The 18,437-nt window shown below is 38.9% G+C and overlaps 1 protein-coding gene across 3 annotated transcripts in view; it reads left to right on the top strand.

The window, feature by feature from the left end:
• Positions 1-3,010: 3,010 nt before the first annotated feature.
• KITLG (KIT ligand) overlaps positions 3,011-18,437 on the top strand; it is an 82,522-nt gene continuing 67,095 nt past the window's right edge. For 2 of the 3 annotated variants that reach the window (XM_011361753.2, XM_023531550.1), the window contains exon 1: positions 3,012-3,234. In XM_011361753.2, the coding sequence (XP_011360055.1) occupies positions 3,220-3,234 (15 nt within the window). In that variant the 5' untranslated portion in view covers positions 3,012-3,219. Of the gene's footprint in view, positions 3,235-18,437 lie in introns of all 3 variants that reach the window. The other variant, XM_011361754.2, reaches the window with a different exon arrangement.

Below are 18,437 nucleotides of genomic sequence, written 5' to 3'. Positions count from 1 at the left end.
GGCATATATATATTTACACTGTGTTCACCTCCCATAGTTAGATTTCTTTCTGTCACCACATATTTGACCCCCTTTATCCCGTCTACCACCCCTCTCACCTCTACCTTCTGATAACCACCAGTCTATTGTCTATGTCCATGAGTCCCTGTTTATTTGTCCTGTTCATTTGTTGCTTTTAGATTACTATCCCACATATATGTGATATCATGTGATTTTCAACTTTTTGTGTCTGGCTTACTTTGCTTAGCATGATTATCTCGAAGTCCATCCATGTTGTTGCAAATGGCAGTATTTCATCTCTTCTTATGGTTGAGTAATATACCATTGTATATATGTACCACAGCTTCTTTAGCCAATCATCTCTTGTAGGACACTTCGGTTGCTTCCATGTCCTGGTCACCGTAAATAATGCAGCTGTGAACATCGGTGTGCAAATATCTTTGGATATGAATTTTCAAGTCTTCGGGGCAAATACCCAGTAGAGGGATTATTGGATCATATGGTAGAGCAATTCTTAGTTTTTTGAGGACCCTCCATACTGTTTTCCATAGTGGCTATAACCAATTTGCAGTCCCACCAGCAGTGTATGAGGGTTCCTTTTTCTCCACATCCTCTCCAACAAGTATGCATTTTTAAACGACATTTTAATTTAGACTCATTTGATAAAATAAACAAAAATAAACATTTTTTTAAAATGTTCTCTGTGTACCACCTAAAATCATCTTGGGAATCTTTAGGTATGCTAAACCCTTGATCTGAGGTGAGGTCAGAGCCTACAGTAGAATCTGAACTAGAACTAACCTTCCTCAAACTCATTTCTCTTTCTATTAGACCATAATGATACATTTCAGGAGCATAGCTCTTTTGTGCATAATATATATGCAACTTTTTGGAAGACTCTGACAGAGCAACATTACTCCTAAGGGCTGGTTATGTTGTGGCTTTCCTATACTGTCATATTTGCTCTTGTTTTCAGACTTCTTTCCACTTCTGCTTAAAATGGCTCACAGCACTGGTTTGATACGTAAAAGCAATTATTTAATACTCTAAACTTTTCTCGTGGCCCTTTTTTCTTTTTCTTTTTTTTCTTGTGGTCCTTTTTTCAAACATTTATTTTTGTGACTATGGAGGGAGAGGTAGTCTTCTAGCTGGGAGCTTTGAAGCGGCTTAGAGGGAAGCGCTTGATGAAGGGTGACAGTGACAAACTGAGTCCATGTTTCTATTCCGTGTTCTCCTCACACTTGTTTGCCAGTGATTGTAGTAAAACAATGACCCTCCAAAGATGTCAATATCCTATTCCCTGGAACCTGTGATTATGTTCTGTTATGTGGCAAAGGGGAATTAAGATGGCAGATGACATTAATATTCCTATTCTGCTGACTACAATAGGGAGATAATTCTGCATTATCCAGGTGGGCTCAATGTAATTGCAAGGTGCTTAGAAGTAGAGAAAGGCAGAAAGGAGGGTCAAAGTGGTTTGACTCAACTCACTATTACTGACTTTGGCAATGAAGGAGGCTATGAGCCAAAGAAGTGGACAGCTTCTAGAAGCTGGAAAGAGCAAGAAAAGAAGTTCCTCCTAGAGCTTCTACAAGGAATGCATCCCTGCCAATATTCAGCCCATTGAGATCCATCACTGACTTCTGGCCTCCAAACCATAATAAATTTATGTTGCTTTAAGCCATTAAGTTTGTATTAATTGTTACAACAGCAATAGATAACTAACACATTGAGCTTCAAATTTTATGTAGTTTCTTGTTCTCTTGGCATGTTCATTTTTAACAAAGCAACAGTGAACTAATTATGACAAATTTGGAATCCTACTCTTATTAAAATACCTATTTCCTAAATTTACACATTATTCTTGTTCCAAAAAATTAATAATAATTGTTCCAACAAATTAAGAAAGGTTTTGGAGAATCAATAAAATAAGTATTTTTTTTAAAAGGCTGTATAACCAGGGCTTTGGATTTAAAAAAAAAAAGCTCTACCATTTACTCATTTACTAGAGTGGTTTGGGAAAACCGATCCCTCTAAGCCTCTGTTTGCTCATCTATAAAATGAGAATAAAAATAGGATCTATTGTATGGGACCTATACAATAGGCTTGGGGAAAAGATTTAAGGAGATAATCTACATAAAGTCCTTAGCATGGCGCCTGGTATGAAATTAAGTGCATTACATAATGGTGTTAGTTATTATTATTGTTGTTGTTGCATTATCTTTCTAGTTTCAAAAACTTTCTTAACAAAAAGTATTCCTTTCAGAACACTTGCTGTGTCAGCGAACTGCACGGTTAATAGTCTATCGCTTTTCTTTCAATCTTAATTTCTAAGAGGCAGCAGTGAACCATTCTGAAAAAAAGCATCTCCCTTAGCAGTACTTACTTAATCCTGAGTCAACAATTCTTTTAATTATTAAATATTCATTCACTAAAGTAATCTTTTAAAAAACAGAGTAAGACAATGAATGGCCTAACTAAATCCTAATTAAGTTTTTTTTTTTTTTTTTTTAATTTCTCTAAAGAGGAAGGGGTGAATTCTTTGCTAGGCTCCAGTTGAAGTCCTTTCCCGCACCGCCTCTGCACGAAAGAGGGAGTCCCGGCCCTCGCCAACGCGCGAGGTATTTCGTACGTCCGCGGGCGGTGCCAGGTGAGCTCCCGCCGAACTGAGAGGCCAAGGAGGGACAAGCCGCGCCTCGCGCTCAGCGCCAGCAGCGGCTGCAGGTTGTTAAGCTGCACCCTCCGCGGCCCGCGCGCGCCCTCATGGCCTCCTGCGGGTGTGCGCCCAGAGCCCCCTGGCCAGGAGACGCGTTAGGCCTGATGTGTCCAACTTCTGGGGCATTCACAGTGCTCTGACCGCTCCCCTTCGTCTCTACCCCTCCTTCCCACTCCAACCCCCCATCCTCTCCGCCCCCCCCACGCGCCACAGCCCCAACTCGCTTCCCCGGGGCTCCGGAAGGGAAGGAGGCGTGTCCGGAGCAGGCGGGAGGGAGCTATATAAAAGTGCTGGCGGCGCTCTGGCCTGGGCTTCAATCGCCGCCTTGAGCCGGGACGCGGATCGCAGCTGGCAGCACGGGCCGTGGAGTGGGCGCTGCGCTAGGACTGCCCAATGCGTGGACTATCTGCAGCCGCTGCTCGTGCAATATGCTGGAGCTCCAAAACAGCTAAACGGAGTCGCCACACCGCTGCCTGGGCTGGATCACAGCGCAGCCTTTCCTTATGAAGAAGACACAAGTGAGTAGGGCGCGCCCCGAAGCTCTCTGGCTCTCCAAGAAAATCGCGCCCGGAGGCCGGTGCTTCCCGGCACTGGCTACCTGGGCGTGCGGGGCTGTGCCCGCGGAACCAGCCAAGAAGGTGCGGGGAGGCGGGTGTGGCGTGCGAGTCGGAGCCGCCCGGGCCGGGTGAGCCAGACAGAGGAGGAGTGGGAATGAGAGGGAGCTGGTGTCAAGTTTGCAGCCGCAGCCGTTAAGTTTGGAGCTGTCAAGTTGAGAACTGCAGTTTCTGTAAGGAGGAAGGATCTGCTCTTTGGCCGAAGAGTTTAAGTTATCATGGGGAAGCATGTCTTTGCACGGGAGACATTTTCCCGTGGATTCCGGGGTGTTACCGAACAGCTCCCTGTACGCCACACTTGCTCTGCAACCTAGACTTTTGTGCAGCCCCCAAGTGGGCGCGGGGCTCGTGCCGACGCGGGTGCAGCGGCGGGAGCAAATCTCACCCCGAGTTTCTTGGCGGCAGAGCTCGGTGGGGCGGAGAACCTGCCCAGCCAGCCTGGAAATACTTGGCTCCCCGCGGCATTTGCCGGGTTTGAGGCTCTGAGTGAGATCTCTAGAGAGCTCTAGATGGGGTAGTACCTCCACATTTGCACCCACCTTCTTTCATCACAGAAGAGAAAGGTCTTTTTTTTTTTTAATGGGCACCTCTGATGATAGTTATTGAGGTAATCCCCAGTGCTGCTAAATTGTGCATTATACAGAAAACACTGGGTAAAGCACTGCCCAGGGGTACAATTAGATTTTTTTTTTCCCTGAAGCAAATGTGTGTCTTGTTCAGAAAGGGCCGCCACGCTACTCCCTTCCATAGTTCTTTTCGCGGCTGTAGTTGTTGCCTCTTTTCTCCCTTTTGGAATTGTTCTGTGTATCTGCTGCGGGTTGGGTAAGGCTTCTCTTTCACCTCCCCAGAGGTTCTATCCGACATTGCAATTTCTGAAATGTGTTGAAGGGGTAGAAGTGTTTGAGAGAAGAGGGAAATTGGAGGTTTGTACAAGTCATCAGTCTAGAATAAAAGGATCCATGTGGTGGAAATGCTTTATTAAATGACCTGCTTCGTATCGTGTTTTAAATAGATGTCTAGGTTTGGGAAATGTACACACTCAAGGAAGTAGGAAGAACTGAGCTGGTTGCACCGTGTGAAAAAGGGCAGGGGAAAGGGGCAGAAAGATTTGTGTAGTTTCTAGGGCAGCAGCCTAAGACAAAGAGGAGCAGAGTGCAGATCCCTCTCTTGCATGCACGTTAGTTTATAGGTAGAGCACTGAATGCCACACTTGGGATCACCACAGTGAACTGTTGAAATGCAAGTGTTAAAGACTTTGGCAACAAAAGAGGAGTTTTAATGTAATTACTTGATTTGTAATAAAGTAATTTGTAACAAAGCTTTCTGCTTTGAGGAATAATAAGCAAGGGCGGGGAACCAATTTCTTGTTACCGTAGCATCTGCCCACTTGCATGGTAGCCGTGAGGGCTGGATGGAGACACCGTTACCTGCTAGTTGAGAAAAAGAGCGTAAACTTTCCTATTTAAACAAGAACACTGGAGACAGATCAGGTTAATAACCAACACTCCAAAGGGGGCGATGTACTGTCATGTCACTTTGAGAGTCAGTAGGATTGATGATCCTTGCACCCTTGCTTTGCGAAACAAATGTGAGCTCTGTAATCTCTTTTACCACTTGTAAATCGGATTACATGGAATAATTCCATTGAAAACTAGAAAGAGGTCAATCTAGCCTGAAACTCTATGGCATTAGTGACTCACTGCTGCCGACCAGGGACATTTGAGACAGCTAAGTATTTTAGAAATGTGACCTGCTCGGACCAAGTTAAAGTGCAAGCCCTTTGGGGGAACTTGCTGATGTTAAAGGACTTGCAGGCATAGGAGGGCAGTACCCTTGTTGAATGAAGACATTCATTGCCTGGGATCTAATGACCATCAAGGTTTTCTTTAAGGATACTTCTAGCAATTCCACATTCTTGCCATGGAAAAGGGGGATGCAAGAAATAGCATGAAATCAATAAAATAATTGGTGGAGATAGGGGAGGGGGATTAGATTCTCATTCATATTGCTAAATTTTCTAATCTAAAAGTTACAAAGAAATTTTCTGTGCAACTCTGGATGGAGAGTAGCACAAGGAAATCAGATGCTAAGGAGAAAGATGAATCGTCCTACTGAATCTAATATAATCCTTGCCAAGAAGGGAGATCTATCAAATCAATAGTTTAAATGGTCATTTATAAAGATAGCATCAATACCAGAGTTCTATTTTAAGACAAACAGAACTATATTCTCCTGTTACCCAAGATGTAAAATGAGAATTTGATAATAGTAATAACAATAATAACTTGAATTATGCAGCTCTCCAAGAATCAACGGTACACCAGGCATTCTGGCTTGTCAATCAAGCTAAATAAGTGTGAAAATTCCATCAACAGCCACTTGGGGTTTGATAAATGATCCTTTTATTTATTTAGCATGTGTGATGGACTTCAGTATTTGGGAAATAATTACATGGGCAGTAGTCAGTTGTAACAATGAATTTAATCACTTCCACAGGAATGAATGCATTTTGCGTTTTCAGATTTCTGATTGCATTTTATTCATATTGTGTGGATTTACAGTTTCTGAAGGGAATTGTGGCTCTAGTTTAGAGAGAATATCTATTTCAATATATAATCTTTTATTTTCAATATAATACTCTGATACACTAGTATATTAAATAACAATTGGGCAGCATATTTTTGCAAGACTATTTTTTAAAATGCTGTCATTTTAATGGGCCTGACACTATGCTTATTGATGTTGTACTTACATTTTAGTTTTGAGACGGTTTGTACACGTTTTCATGACTGCTGTCAGAAATACTAAGAAAAATTCATCTTGCAAACAGTGTAGAAAAGGCCAACTTAGGAATACATCAGTTTTAATAGAAGAAGCAAATAGAATGCTTGTTAGCTTTTGTTATTCCAAGAAAACAACTCTTTTGACTGTGTGAAGTTCATCTGGGTGATGGATGATGTAATTTTATAGAAAAAAATTAACATTTATGAAAAGAGCATTTTTTCACCTTGTCCTTAAAATCACTCAATTTGGAATGTGTGCTTTGAATAATTCTATTTTGTGTCGCTTTTAATTTATACATTCTGCCAAGATTTTAAAACTCAAGTGCTAAGTCAATTACATTTAACATAACACAAGGAAAATAAGCATATGGAAATCTGAAGGCCTGAGCCAAACCAATTAAAATTGCTAAATTTTATTTATGTCTAACTGCTGATTTGAACAGAGCAAATTGTGAGTCACATTTGTTCTTTAATGATAGGTGATCGAAATGTTTTCATTGCCAGAAATAATAAAGATGAAATAATCTTTTCATCACCATTTGGCTAGTATGAATATTGGAGATCTTACACTTGGTCCATCATTGAAGCCTACTCCATGAGTGCTTCCTCATCCATGTCTAGGGAGCACCTCAGATATAGTGGAAAGATCTTACATTCTAATTCCCATGTTACCAATGTTGAGACAAATAACCATAGGCAAACGGTTAAACTCCTTGGGAATTCTGTTGTGTAACCTTTCCAATGGTTATAAAATATTTATAAAGAGTTTTCTCACACGGTGGTTGTAAGGACTGAAGAAGATTTTATATATATCTTTATCCCAGAAGAGTGGCTTACTGTAGTTATAGTCTGAATATTTTGTCCCCGAGAAGAGAATTGCCTTCCAGCAATTCTCTGACTTAAACCCTAGAGAAAAGCTATTGCACATAAACGATGCTTAACCAGGAAAGCATAAAAGCCAAGTTTCCATAAATCTGAATCTGTGGATTCAGTACCTCCTATTCAGATAGGATGATATCTGTTCATAGGCGATAATGAACACACATCAAACTAGGATTGTGTGAAAACAAAGGCTACATGTGGCATGAAGGATGTTAAATTCTTTAAAGTTTTCTTTAAATGTGAAAAGGAATGAGAGGATTAAAATCGAAAATAGAACTAGAAAATGGAAATATTATCACCATATCTGATTCACTTCCATAGTTGCACACTCTTGCTTTCCAAGTTCCCCTTGTATGATTCTGAGATTTTATTTTAGGCTAGGGACTTAGTCAGCTTCCTATCCCTGGTGTTCTTACACTTGCTCTTCTGAGTGAAGCCATGCATTCATTTCTGTAGAGTGTCTTTATTGTCTTTCCCAGGCAACTGCATTTAACATTTTTTTTTCCAGTATGCAAGTTTGGGAATTTTTTTTTCTTTTCTTTTCTTGATTACTTTAATGTTCTCATTTGTAAATTAGGGTGAGATATTTGGAAATAAATTTCTGAGGAATGATCTTTTGTTTTTGTTTTCTAGTACATGAATCACAAGCAGCTACAGGAGACTCTGGTTTTGGTATGTCACCTGTGTAGTCAGAACAATTTATAAAACAAATTGAGGCAACACCAGGATGCTTTGATAGTATATGCTGTTTTCAAGTTTATTTTGTACAGATTTTGTCTCATAGAAACCTTTGATTGTAGCCTTACTCATTTACAGATGCAACAAAATGTTCTTGCCTTTTCACTTAATTATGGGCACACTAAAAACTGTTTACAGGCACTGGGAGTTTGAGGGAATTGTCATTATACTATCTCTATTCTGTCCAGAAAAAAAAGTGATTTCCTTATAATGTCTTACAATTTTCTTATATTTTGGCCTCGTGGTTCTTTTTTTAAGATCATATTATGTGTCATCTAAAGGAAAGCTGTTCTTTATGTAACTCTGTCTTTTGGCTACATTTTACTGTTTTTCTTGGCTGCCACATTGACTTGGATATTAGGGCATGGGGTTCTTTTATTAGATCAGATATTAAGTTGTAGGACTTTGGGAAGGTATTTGAATACCTCCAAAACTCAGTTTTCTCAACTGAGAAAATCTTGAGAGTAGGGCTGGGTGATTTCTGAGTGCCTTGCAGTTCTAAAACTTTCGATTTCTAAGGTACTAGTCAAATAGATGTTGAACCAGATGACATTTAAGCTTCCTTTGGTTCTGAGATTTATGTAACCATTGCTTTGGTGTGAAGACAAATTATAACCATTGTTTTGTAATTATGAATCAGCGAATGGGAGGAGATGGAGATATGAATTTTGACTGCTCTGTACTTTTAGCTTTTTCACCTGGTAATTGATTATGTCTCTATAACAAGAATGGTATTCACACCTTCCTCTTTTAGCAATGTCCATTGTTGAAGAGGATCTTTATTTTTTCTCATCAGATCTTTAAGTTCTCTAAGTGAGGAAAATCATAAGACAAAGTCAGCCAGAGGAGATAAGCTCACAAAAGGTAATGAATGCCTCCCTCTCTTTGCTTTTCTTTTCTGCTCCTGCAGTCTCCAATGTGTGTGCATGCAGTGGCAATGGAGAGAATCTGAACATGTAGTAGAAAGAGCATTAGTGGGGAGAATCAGAGGAATGGGTACTGCACTTGGTTCTGGCTCCAGTGCCAGTCGCTGAGTCTTAGTCTTGGGCAAGTCTTGGGCAAGTCTTGGGCGAGTCACTGAATCTTTGTAGTATCTCTGGATCACACCCTAGAGTTAATCCTCAGAAGATAGTTGGTGGGGGGAGGGTCTGTAGCTGGAAACAGAGACTGGATAAGGAGGGAGCAGCCCTTCTGCCTCAGGGAAAGACAGTTTCTGTGGAAGGCACTTTGTGGAGGATTTTTACAGGTCCAGTACCATCTTGCTCTGGATTTTTACAAGTCCAATAACTGTCTCTGGAACGTGTCTCACTTACCTCCTTTCCTTAGCTTCTCTCTAGGACTGATATGAGTTGAGAGTTGGGGCAAGCCCAGCTGCAGGTTTTCTTTAGTAAGTTAGAAGTCATGACAGCCCTTTTCTTGTTGTCGACATGGGAGTATTCAAAGAGCAGCTGGACCTCTCCTCCAGCCCAGAGACCGTGGATTCCTCAGAAAATAGAGCGGTAGCAGTGACAATAATGCTGTTTTCCTCTAGGCATAGGCAGAGTGTAGTGAGCTACCAATGAAAACAGAGTTCAGAATTGAGGCGATGATCCAGACAAAAAAGCAGTAGCTATCTCTTGGTTATCTGGATGCAGGAATTGAACATTCGACTTTACAGGTGTAACTGTTGCCTTGGGGCTTTGAGTGCTGCTGATTAGAATGTGGTCTTTATGGGCACAGTTAGGGTGTTTTTTCTGTGTTCTGGGCACACAGACAGCAGCTCAAAAATTGGGCAGTGGCCTTGCAAAGAATGCCTTTGCTCTCTAAGGCGACCATACAAAAGGGCGCAAAAGACGAGAGCAAGAGCAAAAGCCACTATCAGCACTCACTTGAAAAAGCAAACCTCCGCCTCCTTCACCTTTGCAGAAAGGGCACCCCAAGTGAATAATGGACTCCTGCTGCAGACCTGGGAGGAAAGAGCATAGCAGGGGTGATGTTGCATTTGTCTTGTTTACACATACTCTGTTGCCCTTTCAGGAGCAGAAGTTCATCTGAACAAAAGCCCTGTGGGTGCTTGAAACTTTTGCCTCTTTTTCACCTTGACATTAAATCTCTGAAGCCAAAGACCTTTCTATTTAGTACATCTCATAATTGGCGAGTTTCTCTTAAATGTGCGTGTTTGAGTAAGCCAGGTCACCTCTAAAAATTACAATTTAATAATGGCAGTCTATTGTGAGGGCCCCCCTTGTGCTGAGTTTTCCACTGTTCACTTGGAACCTCTTTCTCAATGTCCTTTTAGACTACTGCCTTGCGAAAACACATAGATTCCTTGATTTCCAAGAGTGTTGCAGAGAAAGTAGGTTGTGTTATAAAGGCCTTGCTCCCCTCCTGGCATGTGTTGTCCATATGGATGACTTAAAATTGATATTCACTGCAGAGCTTTAGATCAGAGGGAAGGAGGAGGGGTAGAGGTGTTTCATATAAAATCATTTCTAATGTGATCTAGAAAACCTAAGGATTGCAAAACAAACCTCAGCAGTCACACATCACTACGTTTCTTTGTAAACCTACAATTGAACGCTTCTGAAATAGTCGACACACTAGAGATTTACCTTTTTCATGACCAACTAAAACCTCTGTGATTGCTCTGGCTGTTTTAGAAAGCTACTCCGGCCCTACCCAGAGATCTCTGTCTGATGTGTTCTTTTAGACTGAGGACTGACTCTAATACACGGCATTCTACTGCTTGTTAGAAATGGTCACAGTGCAGGGGCATGGCTGGTGCTTTCTGCCTCCAGGTCATCCAAAATGGGCACCGAAATGCATGGGTGATAAAGGAGTTAAAAAACATTCATATAGGGAGGTATTAGCATAATGTTTTTAATATTGGGTGAAATTCTATGTAGAAAAGTACAGAACTACAAAGTAGGGTTTTATACATTGTTTTTACAACAAATTATAAACATAAAAAAAAAATTCTTAACCCTTGCCCAAGAAAGTATTTTTAAAACTTCAGTACGTTTGTTTATAATGTACCGTAGCCATAGTACTCTGTATCTTTACAGTACTTATAAAATAGTGGACTTATTTTTTGTCCCCATTTGAAACTTAAATCTTTTTTATTGTTAAAACAATTCAATAGACTTTTAAATCTCAAATGATTTGACCATTTATTGTTCTACTTCTGTACAAATGTCACACATAAATAATTCACCTTGAAGAAATGAAATTTACTGAAGTATGTGTCCAAACCTAACATTTAAATGTATAGCCATTTTAAAAAAACTTTCATCATTGTTTTATAAAATCATATCACCCTGATAATAAAATCATGCCAGAGTGGCACTCAGTAGAAAACAGTACCAAGATTAATTAATTCGTAGAACTTTTCTTCTGGGAGGTAGGTATGATTTTTTTAAGTCCCATTTTACAAATGAAGAAACTCAGATATGGTCTTTCCCTGCCAACTCCAAGTGTTTATTGCCAAGATTAGCACCCAAAAAGATTTAGCTAGCACAGCCACAGTGCATTAGTGTGGCTTATTCCGTACCTCAAAGATACATATTCTGTTTACAGGAACATTGGATCAAAAACAAATGCAATTCAGATATTAAAAACAGCTGCCAGTAATAGAATTTAGACAACAAAAATTTTATGATTCTAGTTGCCTTGCAGAGTGGTTCGTATTAGATACTCAATATGTTATGGAAGAAATAAATTCCTGATTTAGGTTATTAGGTGCTGATACATTTTTTAGAAGCTTTTAAAATTATTTATTTATTTATAAACAGAAGGCAAATTTTAACTTACCATACTGGGTCTGTTATACACACAAATGTGTTTGGTTGATGCTTTGTTCACCACTCACAGCATTATTTTCAGTGAATGTGCAACATCATTTACTAAGCAAAACAAAACTGGAAGCCGTGTGAGAAAACAAAACATTGGATTGCGTTATAGATCAAATGTAGTATTGGTTCTGCCATGTACTAGCTATGTGACCTTCAATAAGTGTTTCTCTCTGAACTTTACTTTCCCAATCTTTAAAATGGATGGAGAAATAACTACCTATTCATAGTGTGGATGTGATGATGAAGTCACATCGACGAAGGGCACAGTGACTTGCATTTAGTAAATAATCATTTCCTCCTCTGCTAGAACAGTGAATCATGAAACATTACAGCAGATAAACAGGCTGTAAGAAATAAATTCATTGTTAGCAATTCCTGCCTTTGGCTCTAGGGCTTGCATGAATAAATGAATTAAAAGAATCCTTCGAGATTAATACCTTAACTGACTTATTTATATGTTATCTACCTTCTTTAACACTCATAAATACTCTTAGCAAATTAAACAAATTTTCCCCCAATTTTATCTCCTTTACCTTTCTTCTTTCTGTGAAAGGAAATAGCTATTCAAAATAGGCCAAAAGACAAGCAGCCTAAGAAAAAGAGCAGCATATTGAATAAGGAAATAATAAGACTAGTTAATGTTAATACTATCTGTTGATTACTCACCACAGATGAGGCACCATGCCACAAACTGCACAAGTATATCTCATTTGATTCTAGCAAAAAAAAATTTTATAAAGTAGATACTATTGTCGATATCATTCTTTTTTTTTTAACAAATAAGGAACCTAAAGTTCAGAGAGATTAAGAAAATTTGCCCAAGATTAAAAGGAAAAAAAAAAAATGCAAGTAAATGGAAAAGCTTGGATTTTAAGCCAAGGCTGTTGAGTTGTAAAATCTAAATTCCACTTAACCACTTTACTAGAATGCACCGTGTTTAGGAATACATACATACATAATCTGTATGGCTTGAGTTTTGTTTTTCTTTTTAACTTGTGTATGTAGAGATGATGGTTTTAGTCCTATACAGGAAAGACTGAGGCAGGCAGAGCTGAGTTTCTGGGGAGTGACAGGTTGCTTCTGACCCAGGTTCCTCAGTCCTATCCTGGAGTGTAAATGGTTGAGAGGAGCAGTAACACATACACAAGTCAGGGAGCCTGGGCCTGGTCACCAGCCTCTCCCTACTCGGGCTACTTAGTTGTCAAATGACCGTTGTGAAGGAGGCCCCTTATAAACTGTAAAAAAAATGACATTTACTCTATGGAATTAAGAATTACTGCCAAAACCTTGATGTTTTTTGAATAAAAATGGTACTTTTGTTGGCAGAAGGCAGGTTTTAAAATATTTTAACATTGTTTCAAAATAATTTCTTGGAGAAAAAAGATGCTTCAGGGATCACTTTAATCAATTTGCCCTGACCCTATTTTCATGCTGTTTTCAATGATGATGTTGAGTGTCTGTGAGCATATTAGAAAACTATTTAATAACGATGTCTTTATGTTTACATGTCTGGCTTTTAAAACTACCAGCTATTTAAGTTATGACCTTAGCTTTGCTATTCCTTGTCTCCAACTGCATGAATAGTGAAAATTCATTTTCTGTATTGACGCTATGATTTTTTAAACAAATGACTGTTGGAGTGCCCTTGTCAGCAGCATTGCTCGTAACTTATCAGTTTAGTGGAAATGGAAGTGTTAGCTAAAAGGTCCTGGTATCATCTCAATGCAGGTGTAGGAGATAACACAACAGACGTGATGAACCTGAACATCAGTTCTGGGTCAGTCGGTTTTCATATATTATCTAATCTAATCTTTGTAGTCTTCTGACTATGTCTATTACCCTTATTACCCCCATTATATATATGAAAGTTAGACAGCGTCTTCCATTCGCTCAGCCCAAAATCCTCTCAGCCTCAGTTTCCCCATCTGCCAAACATGGAGAGCAATAGTACATTTCTCAGAGGTGGTTATGAAGACTAAATGAAATAATCCTCAAAAGGCTCTTAGTCCAGTGCTTGGCACATGAGAAATACTAAATAAACAGTTACTGTTATCATTAGCATTAAGCAAGGGGTAAACTTGTCAATAGCGATGACTCCTTACTTAATGAAAGTGACTTTAATTGTAAAGTCTTTACTGTCAGAATGAAAGGGAAAGCTGAAGCAATTTATCCAAATAACCGAGGCTTCAAATTCACTTTAGTCCTGAATAATTTGTTTTCATTTCCTACTATAACAAAAACTGAAAAAGAGCTAAATGTGTATAATTGTAATCACAAGATAGTTTACCTAGAGCAAAGTTACTTCTTTCTATTGTGTACCCAAGGTCACAGAGCTAGTACGTGGTAGAGCTGGCTTCTGAACCAGACGATCTGGGACCAGAGCCTACACTCCTAAACTCTAAGCTTTACCTGGAACTGGGGGGGCCGAACATGAGGCCTTCCCATGAGTTGGTGAGTGATTCCTACTTTTTCCTATCTGGGAGAAATCGTTTTTAGCATCCACAGAAATATAGCCACTTGTCAAAGGAGAATGGAAAGAGCATGGCTTTTGTGTCAAAAGCAGCTAGGTTTTACCTCTGGCTCTTGACTCTAGTTTGCCAAGAGATTTTAGGCAAATTATTTAACTTTGCTTAACCTTTTCTTACCTGAATTTCCACTTCTGTAAAATGGAATAATAATACTTTCCAGTTTTTCTCCCTCCCTCTTTCTCCTCCCTTTTCCTTCTCCCCCGCTCCTTTTCTTGTTCCTTCTCATACCTTTTTAACCTAGAAATAATATACTGTATACTTACTTTGTGATTGGCACTCACAGATTTGTACTATCATTAAAAAGTATTTCTGACTTTTTTTTATTGTGAAGAGATGTTTATTGACTTGTTCAGTATAATACACAGTATAGAAAACTCAAAATAAAACCCGTGATATAAATGTCACTATAATTACATAATAATTCTTGTTTTCATTAAAGTTTGTTGATAAAATTATTGACAAATTTGTATTCTTGATCAGTGTTCAGGAAGAGTAGATGGTAGTATTTTCAAACTTAACACATGTTTTCCAGCTATACTACTAAGCCCTAAATTGTATTTGTGTAAAGCGTTTGACCTGTTGGCCTCTATAGACACTCAAAGGAGCTTGGACTTTGGAATTAGAATGTAGCTGAAGCCCCAGCTGTTATTCACCAAGACCATGTGCATGTTATTTACTTTTTTTTTCTAGGCCCCAGTGTTTTCATATGTATAATGAGGTAATGAGGATAATAGACATAGTCAGAAGAATACAAAGATTAAATTAGATAATATATGAAAACCGACTGACCTAGAACTGATGTTCGATAACTCGTATCTCTGATCTTTAGATACTGGCATTGGGCTATGCCAGCAGATAGATCAGTATGCATGAAGCTGTCTACTTGTCAGTCTGTTGCATTTGTTTGATGGTTGTAATAATTTCAAACCTGTGGTCATTGAAAAGCCTAGAGAGATTATGGGTGGTTATGGGAAATGGGGTTGTGTAACCATGAACTGAGATTAGTGAAGGGTCTGAATCGAGGTCAGCATTGCCCTTTGAAACAAAGGATGCAGAAACACATCTTGGCTGCCTTACAAGTAATTGATAGAGCAGTGCTCTAGAGATTGGGTGGTTCCAGTTAAAGGTCATAGTATTATTCTAAGCCTTGAGTAATGAAAAATTGAAACTTTCTAAATACATGAAAGCTTCTTGTTTCTTAATATTTTCCAAAATGAGTCTCAAACTGCTTTATGTATGGTATGTGTTAATAGCTTTGCAGACTCATAGATCTGGACTCACCTCTTCAAATTGAATGACTTTAAGTCACTTAATTCTTTTAACATTCTGATTTTCTCGTTTGTAAAATGAGGTTTATAATAGTATCCACCTCCTGTTTTTGAGGATTAAACGAGCCAATAAATACATGAGAAGGATTAGTACCATGCTAGATACCTAGAAAACCTAGGTAAATGCCTAGGTGCTGTCAAGCAAAATTCATTTTCTTATTCACAGTTTTTTGTTTGTTTGGGGGTGGGGAGCGAGCATGCGTTGAATTTAATTAAATGTGTAGGATCAGCAGTTTGGGATTGTTTTCATTATGAATTCAGGTTTTATTTTCTTATGGGTGATTGTGTTTAGAGTCTAAAGACTTGACTATCCAGGTTAATCTTCAAGTAAATTTTATATCAATCAAGACAGATGCCAAATTACCAAGCATTCCATTCTGTGACAGAACAGTAAACTGTTATGTTCCTTTTGATGGAGTACTGACTTATTCAAAGCACTTTGAAAGACAGAAAACAGCTCCTGTTTTCTGACATTGTATAATTTGAAGTCTGTTTCTAGAAGTTTCTTGACTGAATCTTTGACTCTTGCTACATCAACAATTAAGTTACCAACCCAGAAATATATGAAGTAATTTTGAGTTCCGTTCAGAGTAGGATCTAACTTGAACAAAGACGGTAAAACCAAGAAGTATAATATCCTTTAAATATTGAAAAAGAAAAAAAAAATTAAGTCCATTCTTTTAAGGCCCAAAGGAAAATGGGACAGAATCACTGGCATGTGTTATTTTTATAGTTGCTGAGGAGAAGAGCTGGATTACAAAGAGATAGGTCTGCATCTTTCCCTGAAAATGTGTGCCCTGGAATTTGAGGGGTGATGCCGGAAAGTCTGAAGAAGAACTTGCTGACAACACATGTTCTAGATTAATCTGTGTGGTGTTGATACATGGTTTTAGTCCCCATGAGGACGTTTATTTCATTATCCAACAAAACGAATAGTGAATTCTGTAATTTTAAAGATTCTCTCTAATGCATACAATCTAGAGTTATAATGGAATTTGACCATGTAACTACCATAGTTAAAATCCTCCAGTGACTGCATTGCCTGCAGTATAAAGTCCAAACCCTCAACAGTTATACAAAGTTGTCTGTGATTTGGTTAGTGCTCATGTCCACCACTCCCTGAATGGTAAATTTCATTGCAATGTCACCTAACTATAAGCAGTGGTACAGTGACATACCCACCACACTGCCCTTAGTCTCAAGGGCCCTAGCAGCCTCTCCAGTTGTCCAGCCAAGATGGTTCTTCCTCTTGGAAGCCCTCCTTAATATCTGTTTTCCCTTCTTCCTCGCCGCTACTCCCTCTGTTTACTGATCTTACCTCTGCTCCTATAGCATTGAAAAATTCTATACTTAAAACATACTGAAATTATCTTTTTACTTACCTGGCTAAATTGCCTTATGTTGCCATCCCCAGCTGGTGGCACAGCTACAAAATCTTGGTAAAGATCTTCTGAACCGAATTATGAGTTAATGAATCATGCCAGTTGTATTTTTGACTGAATCTTTTACTGTCAACATTCCAAACGTTTATCAGCATTCTAAGCATGGATCTGGGTACTTAGCAATTTTATGCCTACTGACCTCAGTTGATATGTGGGGTGACAGCAAGGAGAATGATTTGGAAGGTAGGAGGAGCTTTAGAACCTTACTATTATGCATTGATGTCGATAAGAAATAAATATAACTGTGCATGCAGTTCAAATACAATTCTGTTGGAGAGAGAGAGAAATGATAAATGAGCCGCTTGGGTTACAGCAGAGAGTGGAGACTGGGGATTCAAAAGAGATGAGGGTGGAACAAGTTGCTGGCCATCTCTAAGGAAATAACACAGTGGTTGAATGGCAAGTGCCAGTTGGTGCTTGCTAATTCACGATGAGTAAAGGGTTTATGAGCCAGAAAGATTTTAGGACATAGTACTATCGATGATGATAAAGACAATGCTGGTTCCGGTGCTCATTTGATGTGCCAGGTCTTGAGCTAAGTGTATTACACCCTTTACTTACCCTAATTTTCTCCACCCGTGAGGGTGGCAGTGCCATTATTCTATTTTATGAAAGAGGAAAGTGGGCTTAGAGAGGTTGAACAAGTTGCTCAGCATTTTACAACTAGTCAGCCTTAAACCTGATCCGTGTGCCCACCTCAATCCCTTGCTTGATGAGGTCATCTTCCTTTTTAAAATTTTTGCCCAGATAAGATGATTTTCTTGATATATATATAGTACATGGGTTCTTCCTCTCCAGCTCACCCACCTTAAGATGCTTCCTTTCATATTTTCTTTCTACCATTTGTGTAGGATAATAGTTAGGCAGTGCAATGGAGAAGGACAGCATGTTGTGTAGTTTTGGATACTGATGTGTATAATCTTCAGAAAGTGATGAAAGACAGTTATGACAATATGAGAAGTTTTACAGCCCAATCTGGATGGCATTTATGGATTTAAGACAGATGTGGTTAAGAAATGTAGCCAAAATGAAGTTTTGGTACTTAAGATGAAAGGTATATTTAAATGTGGTGGAGGAAAGTTTGAGGATTAACAAGAAATGATGTTTTCATATTTCACTTGTGAAGCCACTATGTTAGTGACCCAAGGCAATAATACTACTGCTTTATAATACACTGCTCTAAAGTAACATTATATAGAGATTGTATTTTTTACAAGAGTCAGTTAAAAACTTATAAAACTCTTTTGAGCCAAGTTTTCAAAGTTATGATATTATTTTATAGTTATGCAACCTTGTAGTATGACCTATTTTATTAGTTTTTTTTTTTCAAAAAATGAGGTGAGCTTCTTGGTTTTGAGTATATAACTGAAAGGTTCATATTTCTGGAAAACACCAAACATCAAGAAAGAATGACCTAGAGGTGGGCAAGTTTCAATTACATACTGTGTTGTAGGTCATGGTCAGGAGTTCACACTTCATTGTAGATGTATTGGAAAGGCATTCGGAATTTTACGCAGGCAGTGATTTTTATATTCCTAGAAGACCATACTGTTAGTATAAGTAGAAGCATAAAGGC

This window comes from Pteropus vampyrus, unplaced genomic scaffold (assembly GCF_000151845.1).
Source record: "Pteropus vampyrus isolate Shadow unplaced genomic scaffold, Pvam_2.0 Scaffold70, whole genome shotgun sequence".
Taxonomy (NCBI): Eukaryota; Metazoa; Chordata; class Mammalia; order Chiroptera; family Pteropodidae; genus Pteropus; species Pteropus vampyrus.
Note: the sequence above shows the minus strand (reverse complement) of the source record. Positions and strands in the feature narration are given on the sequence as shown.